The sequence below is a fragment of the Abramis brama genome (assembly GCF_963993115.1).
Source record: "Abramis brama genome assembly, chromosome: 4".
NCBI lineage: Eukaryota > Metazoa > Chordata > Actinopteri > Cypriniformes > Leuciscidae > Abramis > Abramis brama.
The window spans coordinates 16,523,930-16,535,199 of NC_139966.1; the positions used below are offsets into that span (position 1 = coordinate 16,523,930).

The following is an 11,270-nucleotide window of genomic DNA, read 5'->3' on the forward strand; positions in this document are numbered from 1 at the left end:
ACATATGTTAGCAATAGCATATGTCATAGATGTAAGTACATGTAGCCTCACATCCAGCCTAACTGTCTGCTCCATCCATACCAAAAAATATTGTTAAATGTTGTTAAAAAAATGTTTAAAAAATATTCAGGCCATTACAGTTTCAAACTTTGTCCTTTTTAAGCTTAATTAGCCATTGTCAGAAGTGTTGCATCCAATCCAGAAATGGACTTACCATGTAGGTTTTAATTTTTGGGAAACACAAAGAATATTTGCCACGTCGAATGTGAGCCAAGTTAGACTTACACCCTGCAATGCTGACTGTGCTGTATATTTCCCAAACGTGGCCCAAATTGTAATTAATTATTTGGGCAATATTTGCCATGTCAAATGGGGGCCACTTTTGCCTCACATCGAGATGAGATAGTGCTCACTGAGCCATATCTTTGCCAAAACTGACCCAGATATGTTTTAAAATAACTGGGCCACATTTGCAGCATTATATGTGGGCCACTTTTGGCTCACATGTAGATGAGCCAGTGCTCACTGAGCCATATCATTGCCAAAACTGGCCCAGTTGTGTTTTGAGATAACTGGGCCACATTTGCAGCATTATGTGTGGGCCACTTTTGGCTCACACCCAGATGAGCCAGTGCTCACTGAGCCATATCTTTGCCCAAACTGGCCCAGATATGTTTTAAGATAGCTGGGCCACATTTGGATCATCATTTGTGGGGCACTTTTGGCTCACATCCAGATGAGCCAGTGCTCACTGAGCCATATCTTTGCCCAAACTGGCCCAGATGTGTTTTAAGATAACTGGGCCACATTTGGAGCATCAAATGTGGGCCACTTTTGGCTCACACCCAGATGAGCCAGTGCTCACTGAGCCGTATCTTTGCCCAAACTGGCCCAGATTTGTTTTAAGATAACTGGGCCACATTTGCAGCATTATATGTGGGCCACTTTTGCTTCACACCCAGATGAGCCAGTGCTCACTGAGCCATATCTTTGCCCAAACTGACCCAGATGTGTTTTAAGATAACTAGGCCACATTTGCAGCATTATATGGGGGCCACTTTTGGCTCACACCCAGATGAGCCAGTGCTCACTGAGCCGTATCTTTGCCCAAACTGGCCCAGATGTGTTTTAAGATAACTGGGCCACATTTGCAGGATTATATGTGGGCCACTTTTGGCTCACACCCAGATGAGCCAGTGCTCACTGAGCCATATCTTTGCCCAAACTGGCCCAGATGTGTTTTAAGATAACTGGGCCACATTTGGAGCATCAAATGTGGGCCACTTTTGGCTCACACCCAGATGAGCCAGTGTTCACTGAGCCATATCTTTGCCCAAACTGGCCCAGATGTGTTTTAAGATAACTGGGCCACATTTGGAGCATTATATGTGGGCCACTTTTGGCTCACACCCAGATGAGCCAGTGCTCACTGAGCCATATCTTTGCCCAAACTGGCCCAGATGTGTTTTAAGATAACTGGGCCACATTTGGAGCATCAAATGTGGGCCACTTTTGGCTCACACCCAGATGAGCCAGTGTTCACTGAGCCATATCTTTGCCCAAACTGGCCCAGATGTGTTTTAAGATAACTGGGCCACATTTGGAGCATTATATGTGGGCCACTTTTGGCTCACACCCAGATGAGCCAGTACTCACTGAGCCATATCTTTGCCCAAACTGGCCCAGATGTGTTTTAAGATAACTGGGCCACATTTGGAGCATCAAATGTGGGCCACTTTTGGCTCACACCCAGATGAGCCAGTGTTCACTGAGCCATATCTTTGCCCAAACTGGCCCAGATGTGTTTTACGATAACTGGGCCACATTTGCAGCATTATATGTGGGCCACTTTTGGCTCACATCCAGATGAGACAGTGCCACTGAGCCATATCTTTGCCAAAACTGGCCCAGATATGTTTTAAGAAAACTGGGCCACATTTGCTGAAACATATGTGGGCCATTTTTGGTTTACATCCAGATTAATCATTGTCGATTGTGCCACGTTTTTGCCATAGGTGGCCCACATTTGGTTTGTGATATCTGGGCCATATTAATTATTTATCATATGGGCCACTTTAGGCTCACATTCAGATTACACATTGCCATGAGTGCCGCATCTTTGCCTAAAAAGGCCCACATGTGATTTAAAATATTTGGGCCATATTTGCCATTTTACATGTGGGCCACTTCAGGCTCAGACACATTTGGTCCGGGCCATAAGTAGGCCTGCAGTGCCGCATCATTGCCTGAAGTGGCCCACATCCGTCTGCTATCTGGGGAAGACTCCACAGTCCATACCACCAATCTGTTGGGGGATATCCTAAAAAAATGAAATAATAATGATAATAATAAAAAAAGAAGCATGAAGTTATTAATAAGAGTTTGACACTTTCGCAGTCCCAACTTTAGCAGACTTCTTTTTAACCAACCTTGTTTTCCAGTAGCACCCATGTGCCAGGTGGAATTTTGGCTGTCATCTTATGGCAACAAAAATACACAAATAATAAAAACAGATTTCCTAATATGCAGTTACATTGTGCGGCACATAGGCCTACAGTTTGAGGCTCTGAATCAATGCAAAAACAACGGTATTTGGGTCTTTCTTGTAAAAAATGTCGCAGCATGCAAAATCAGAACATCATGCAAGTAACCATTAAGCAATTTTATTAAACTCTTGACCGACAAACTCACCGCGCTCTCCATGCTTGTCTCGTTTTCAATAACTCCGCCCCTCACTTCCGGTTCTGTGGCTGGGGTTCTGAAACTGGTGGTGCTGCGGGTCTGCAGCTGGATATGTCTAGAATTTTCTGCTCTCCACTGTGATTGCACCATGGCTGGTGTGCGGGGGAGGCACTCTCTCCTCTCCATCTGGGGATACACCAGCATCCTCCCCAGCTCCTCCAGGAACAGCCTCCTTTTGAAGGTTTTCTCCTGGTTCCAGGAAGGGTCAACAGCCACCCACAGGACAAAGGCGTTGAAAGCAGAGACATCTATTAGATTGTAGAAGAGCGCCATCGGCCACCGACCTGTCTTCCTCTTGCAGCTGTATGCGCCAACCATCTGCAAAATAAAAAAAGATCTAGGAAAAATGAATCAATTTTTTTGGCCCAAGTTATAAGAGAAAAAATAAATAAATACAAGAGAAAAAAATGCATGATAAACTTAGTACTAAATATGCCTATATTTTAGAAAACTACATAAAGATGTGTATATAAAATAAATGTGTGAGTTACTGTTGCTAATAGCACATACCTTATCCAGGCTGTCGACAGCTCCTTTGCACCGGTTGTAGTCCATTATCATCACAGGCTTCTGGTGCTCCTCTCCACTCACAGCGGACTCGCGGTGCTTGGTGCTCAGCAAAAGCACATTCCCCCGCCCCACAGCCGTTGTGGTCTTCCTGAACGCAAACTCGGAGGATCTGGGTGCTCGCGCTCTGGTTTGGAGGAAGCTCTGGTTTGTTCCTCCGGATCGTTCCAACCAGAGCAATATTTTTCTTCAGCAGCTCCTCTGCCAGCGCATAAGAGGTGAAGAAATTGTCTTTGGTAACAGTGTGTCCCTCCAGCCTGTCAGTAATGTCCTGCACAACCCTCTGTCCCTGGTTTACCTCGGGAGCGCATCCTGCGGATTTTCCGGCATAAATCTGCATTTTCCATGCATAAGACGTGGAAACATCACTTGTGACCCAGATCTTGATTCCATATTTTGCTGGTTTGCTGGGCATATACTGCCGGAATCTGCAGCGGCCTCAGAACCCGACCAGCTGCTCGTCCACACAGACGTCCACCCCGAGGTTAAAGAGAAGGTGCAACCACTTATCCCAGATCGGCCTGAACGCCGCCAGCTTGTCATCCCGGTAATGTCCAAGTCGGGTCAGCCTGTCGTCAAATCTTACATTTGAACTGAACTTCTGGAAATTGCGGTGGGGCATGGTGGCCCTGAAGATTGGCCCTGTGTGGTCATCCCACAGGCTCCGGGTGGACTCATTTCTGGACTCCGGACCAGAATTAGCACCCCGAGGTAAGCCTCGACGTCTGTTGCATCCACATTAATCCAATCTGTCTCGGACCGTCTCACCTGGAGATTTGTTCTGTCCACAATTAATTTTACCATCTCCTCCGTGAACAGTAGCTGGAATGCAGACCTAGGGTCCACGATGCGAGCTGTTGCGTAATGTGTCGGTACCTTGGCTGGCACGTAGCGCAGCGTCTCGGCGTTAGTGGGTGACCAGTGGAGTCCATTTTTTGATGTCCACATAGGATCGGCTGTCTCCTGTGTGTCATCCAGTTCCTCACTCTGAGTTGAGTCAGATGAGGAGTTAGAATCCGAAGTCAGCTGAAACTCCACATCTGAGGCGCTCTCCGTTACACTGCCATCAGACTCCGGCTCGCTGTCTGTTGGTTCAGTAACGTACTCCACTGCTTCGGTGGTCGTGTAGGTTTTCTTCATCTTGTCGAGTGTGAAATGGCCGCACCAAAGAGGTGCACAGCTTTATAACTTTTGCATCAACCGCATTTGTATAAACACTGATTTCTCAACTATTCTAATCCAAAACAAAGGCAGACTTTGTATTGGATCCCTCGCAGCAGAGCCGGCCCGACCATTAGGCGACATAGGCGGTCGCCTAGGGCCCCGCCTTGCCAGAGGGGGCCCCTGAATCTCACGAATATTATATATTATACTTCGTTAATTAATTATATTACTGAGAACTCGGGTGCGCGCATCTTGACTTCTACATTTTGTGCACGACGCATTCAGTGTTGCCAGATCTCGCGAGACAAATAAGCAACCAGGCCTGTGAAAACAAGCCCAAAACAAGCAACTTTTTTACGGAGCACCCCTAGGTTCCGAGAAGAGAAAAATAAATGAACTGTGTGCACGGTTTTTAAACTGTGGGTACAGATTGTCAATTTACATCCATGTGGACAGATTGGTAAACTGTGCGCAGTTTTGCAAAACTGTACACACGGTAGCCTACAGTTTATTTATTTTTCTCCCCCCTGAGCTTCAAGACATTATATACACAGTAAATCTGATAATTAAAAATTAAACTAAAATAAAAATTTGCACACAAATAAATATCATCCTGAATTCACAAATTCTTTATTTATTATTGCAGGGACTGCAGAAGATCCCATTTTTAAATAACTATAACCCAGAAACAGGAGAAATTATTGATAATCTAGTGTGCAGCAATAGGCTCCTGCTCTGATAAACCAATGAGTGAGTTAGAAAAGACTTAAATAAACTAAACTGGTTTAAAAACCATTCCAGTCAAAACCATTTGAACAGGTGAGGATGAGGCTTGGTCTAAAACATTTTTCTTAAGACTCATAACACTTTAGCCTCATTATATATGAAAAATAACACCACCATAGGCTATCTTTCTCTTTCTCCCAGTCTGTTATATTTCTTCCCGTATTTCGCCCACTTTGTCCCGGGCATTTTTGTTCCTCGAAAAACTCTCCTACAGTCCAGTCACCATCAGTCGCGACTCGCGCGTATTTTCATTTAAACGTCACTCACTGACGTTTCCAAACCAGAAAAAAACAGATTGCCCTACTTTGCCTCTGATTGGCTAGTACTCGTTGCACTGCTGTCTGCTTGACAACTTATTATGGAGCTGGGAACAAGCCCAAATAAGCAACTATCCTTTAGAAACAAGCCCCAAAAAAAACGTGACCCACGACTACCAATATTTGTAAGCGACTTTACAGAAAAACAAGCCTAAAGTCACTTATAATAAGCGGATTGGCAATACTGGACGCATTGCATGGAGCTGACTACTCATGATACAGTTCACAAAGACGGTGAGTATCTAATAAATTACCCAGACCTACAACATACATAAAAAGGATAGCTCTGTATAGTTCAAACATGACACATTTCCGAAAAATATAATAAATACATAACAATAGACTGAATAAAATACAAAAACATAAGAAATATACACAGTAGCGCATCACACGCTAATTTGCATAATACCGCCCGCGATATAGTGGGAGACCTCGAGTACCGTAATTATCACAGTATTCACACACACGGATTCCACCTCACTTCTCTCCAAAATGCTCACGTTTTAGAAACAAGAGACATTTTTTTTGTGTGTGTGGCGCTCTTACCCTTTAGTAATGCTTAATTTCTTAGGCCTATATGAGGCATTTTGCATGACAGAAAATGTGCTGTCAAAAATAAAATACCAAATATTATAATCTCTATGGTAATATCGACTTCACATATTTGGGTTGCCTCTTGTCTGTCATAACGTCACGAAGTCTCGTCAGAGTCGTAGTCATACAGCAATGCTATTTTTAGTTAATTGAAATAATAATAGATGTTAAACTGTGGTAGAAATGGCATCCAAATGCCATCTTTCTGGAGATGAAAAAAGGAAGAGGAGAATGGTTGAGGAATAAAGACAAGCTCAAAGTAAAGGTGTGTTCTTCTGACTTCTATAAATAGTGCGTTATTTATTGCTGTATTATTAGTTTTAATAATAAATGTAACAATGCCCATGATCGCAGACAGACAGACATGGAAAAATTGGGCCACATTCAGCGTGTTAAGAATAATCTACCCATGCATTTTGTATACATAGTTCCCACATGACGTCACAACATACGGGCATTTGCCGACCCGGCGCCATTTCTGAGGGCAGAACACAACATTCTTACAATGCAGAACATGAGAAGAAGAAGCTGAAACGGAAATTTTGTGATTAAAAAGTGAAAATGGTCATCTCCTGCTGGGTCAATGGATGTTCCAATCGTGCCGGAGGTTCAGTTAAATTTAGTTTTTTAGCATTTGCCGACCCGGCGCCATTTCTGTGGGCAGAACAATAGTAGAAGAAGCTGAAGCGAGTTAATTTCGTGATAAAAAGTGAAAATGGTGATCTCCTGCTGGGTCAATGGATGTTTAAATCGTGTCGGAGGTTCAGTTAAATTTGGATTTTACAGTATACCCATCATTAGACTTCATGAATGTGAGAAGACTAACGTTAAGCTTTTGTCAGAACAACGACGGAGGTTATGGCTGGCGAGGATAAACAGGAAAGAAACTCCCTCAAAACACGCAAGAATTTGTTGTTTTTTATTGCGAGTGTACACAAATATAAGTTAACACTTTGCAGTTTGAATTATGTCCTGTATGAACAAAATGACGAGATATTAAAAACATACAAAAAAAACATTGTTTCCACTGTTCGATCGCGCCCGCGACTCTCTCACTCTCACACACACACACACACATTCCAGCACGGCAATCTCAGATTATGTCCCTAAAGAACCCGCGTATAAAGTAGTTCCGCATTACATTAATTAATTTGCACGCGAGTTTTATTTATTTTCATACCGTGTATATTACCGTGTATATTCATATTCATGCACATATTTCCAGGCTCGGAATTGCTCACATGTATTAAAACTCCTAGCCAATACCAGATAATGATACACATGATTATACTGTATCTGCTGCATAATCAGTGCTCAGTGCTTCCTTTGTTAGCGCATACGGATCCACACCATTTATGACTGAAATTTTCGCATTGTACCTCTCTCTGTCTTGTGTTAATAGAGTCTCTTTATAATCTCTGTCACTTGTCTCTTCATGATTTTCGTAACATTATAAATGGAAAGAAATATTCGAAATTTGCTTGTAAAACTCATAGACAGTATGGTAAAACATTGTAAACACAGCAGCTTTTGCCCTCAAAGATGGCGTCTCCGGGGAGGTCACGTGACATTAATTGGCCTGTGGGAACTATGTATAGATTTTTACCCTCTGATGAAGTTATCGTAGTTTTTTTAAATTAAGGTGGGCCATCTCAGGCCTCAAAATGGCCGTTTCACCCCTTTGATAGGCTAATTATGCAATTAATTTATGTTAACTGTCTCTTTTTCTGCAATTTCTCAACTAAGAATAATGGTCATTAATAATCACTATTATAATTTTGAGCAAAATAATCGTGATTATCAGTTTCATTATTATCATGCAGACCTAACCTACCCCACCCATTCTCCCTCCCCGCTAAAAACAGGTTTCTCCCTCTTTCCAAATTAATATTTAAACCACCATAACATTTCTAAATAACACAAAACATTTTTATAATTGTGATCATCATAAAGTTAAAATGTAGTAGCCTACTGCATTTCTAGTCATTATGCATAATTGTAACCATATCTTATGCATTTACAAAAACACCTTTAATTTATGCTTTATTTTATATGCTTTATTTTTTTATGTGTGCTTTCTGTCTTTTATGTACTAGGGGCTATGCTGAAATCTCTTAGTTTCTTAGTATTTTTTCATATGTACGTTGAATGTTACACTTTTATAAACTTAAATATTGAGCAATCTATAGCCTATTTTTTATATATATATATATATATATATATATATATATATATATATATATATATATATATATATATATATATATATATATATATAATTTATATATATATAATTTATGTACAATTCATACATTTTATTTCATTTATTAGAGTTTCATGTAAATATTTTTTTCATTTTTGAATGCTACACTTAATACACATTTACAAACTTAAATATTGAAATTGTCGTATGTGCTTTCTCTTCCTTCACTGTAAAAAAAATTCTAACCTCTCCAAATCAAAATTTTCTAGTGACTGGTCACATCTAAATTTTTAAATTGACCCAAGTGCAATTCTTGTTGCAATAGTCTGTTAACATTGGCTCAATGAGAAATAATACGTTAGACTAATTGAAAAATTTAGATGTGACCAGTCACTAGAAATTTTTGACTTGGGGATGTCATTTTTTTAGCGCAATTTTCCAACGGACAAAATTGCGATTGTTAACTCATGATTTCTGTTCTGTCTGTGCGCACCAATCTTGCACTTCTATCTACTCCTCAACCAGACCACCTAAAGACTTCGGGTTTTCGGCATTATGTTAAGGAAGGTCTAATCTCGGGAACGCAAAAAAAAAAAAAAAAAAAAAAAAACGTTAAAGATTTACTATCTCTTAGTGTTGTGATCCCATGAGGTGAGAAAATTGCGCTAAAACCAAGCGGCAACCTCCCCGTCTCTCTCTTGAAACCAACACGGAAGTGAGTTAAACTGCAATTCATTAACTGGCCGCTTGGCCTGGCTGCAGGAGTGAGTCAAATCTGTATCTCCCTCATGTTAAAATTACCAACTTTACAGCAGAAAAAAACATGTTTACAGCCTGGTTCTCTATGTTGCTTTGGTCTATACAGCTAATTTTGCCCTTCATAACAACTGTGAGGGGGGTGAATTTTTTTATAACTCATCCGTTTAGTTGATTAATATTTAAATTTAAGGGTGTGGCCACTTGAGTGACAGGTGGATTCCCGCTGATGTCAATGCGAGCCGTTTGTCTGCTGTTACTAGCCGTCACTTCACCTCAGCAAATGTTAGCTGCTGAACTTGCCTTCTCTGCAGTGTTTGTGCTTTTTTTCGGGATTATTTCATACAATTTAATACTTGGGTACAAAGCCCACGTCTTTGGATTCAGTCGTTGTCGTCGAGTATCGTTTGAGAGAACAACCAGCGCTGTATTTCAGTTGTTTTCCTCTGTGAACAGGCACTAATGGATGTCTGACAATTTCGTTGCTTTTTGGGGTTTTCAAATTTAAAACGTCAATAAAGGCTCGTTCGTTCTGCTCTCACGGAACAGATGGATTATAATATGCTTATGTAAGTTACCGTCAGATGAAATCATGCAGGCGTCGGCGCTTTCTCCGTTCATGCAATAAATGCACATCCATGAATGAGCGCGGATTTTCTAGCGCATTTAACGTTACTTGCACTTCAAAGGCAATATATCTATGGTTTAACGGTTTAACCAATTTGAGAGGCGGTCGAAATCAGAATTTAAAATGGACTGAATAAGCTCTCTACGAACTTGAGCGATGCCGCGCTGACGGACCATGAAAGAGTGACTGACATGTATGCACATAAATCACTGTCACACACAAACACTCTCGAAGTAATACACAGTCTCACTTGTAGCCATGTATTTTAACTATTATAATATTTCGAAGGGCAAAAACGGGAACTTTTAATTGGCTTTACATCATCAGCTAACTCGATCACGTCGAGCTAGGTGATTTCAGATAGCCAGGCTCATATCTATGGCCAGGCTCCTCAGCTCCACTCACGCACTGTTTGCCTATTTTCTGTTATCCGGGAGTGACGCAAGGCCAAGATGGCGACGGACGGCTCCGCCCACTTTAGGCTTCAAAAATGCTCTCCAGAAACCTACGGGTGACGTCACGGACACTACGTCCATATTTTTTTACAGTCTATGGCTAAAACACTCACCGAGTTTTTATTACTTGTTTTTTTACAGTGTTCATAAAATTGTTATGAGAGTTTTTTACTCCAGTGGGGCCAATTTTCATGATCTTGCCTAGGGCCCCACAACCCCACGGGCCGGCACTGCCTCGCAGCTACATCTTTGTGTTGTCGCAAGATGCAAGGTGTTATTATTGTCTAAGGACTGACTGCATGGCTGTGTTTGTGCCTCTACATAGGTGAGAAATTATCAATTAACTTTGATACATAGACTGCTAAAAAAAAATAAGCTGTGTCAAAGGTTCATGTCTGTGTGTAAAATACGCATGAATCAAACCGAAAGAAAACAATGCAGTGAGAAGTGCTTTCTCTTGCTAAATGCACACACACACATACATGCCTACACACACATCCTACACCACCGACACACACATACACAGAGAGAGAGAGAGAGAGAGAGAGAGTATAGACAGAAAGATTAAAATATGTTTTGTTAAACCGAGACTTATGGCAGGCGAGTTTCTTAATTTCAATTATATATATATATTTTAATTAAATACAGGTTAACTAGCTTACATAAAAGGTACTACTATATAAAACAAAACTAAAGTAAATCAAAACTAAATCGTTTACAAGCTTTAACTGCAAGAGGCTCAATGGCAAGGCATATAACAAATCACTCACATGGCTGTGCACTTGTAATGACACATCAAGGATGTTAAGAGGCTAAAAGCAGGTTTAAAACTTGCCAACTTAAAAATTTAAGTCAACAGGGTGCAAATTTTTAAAAAGAGGATAACACGGTGTAGGCAACACCGATTTTTGTCGTTGTTCTCTGTACTGACAGCACTCCAAATTTACAAAAAAAATGAGTTAATTAAAATTAAAATTAAGTGTGGTATGTTTTTCCTTATAAACCACTTTCTCAAACCATTTTCTTAATAAATCGCTTTACAACAACAATTTACAGTG

General features: G+C 40.9%; 1 protein-coding gene across 1 annotated transcript; it reads right to left on the reverse strand.

Moving 5' to 3' along the window:
- Nucleotides 1-2,269: 2,269 nt before the first annotated feature.
- On the reverse strand, nt 2,270-7,992 carry LOC311082078 (uncharacterized protein; the record flags this gene model as incomplete). The annotated part of the gene is made up of 4 exons (XM_084112822.1): nt 3,253-7,992; nt 2,692-3,060; nt 2,430-2,477; nt 2,270-2,320 (listed from the first exon to the last, which is right to left on the reverse strand). The coding sequence occupies exons 1-4, from the start codon at nt 3,301-3,303 to the stop codon at nt 2,270-2,272; spliced, it is 519 nt and encodes a 172-aa protein (XP_083968948.1). The 5' UTR covers nt 3,304-7,992.
- Nucleotides 7,993-11,270: the final 3,278 nt, after the last annotated feature.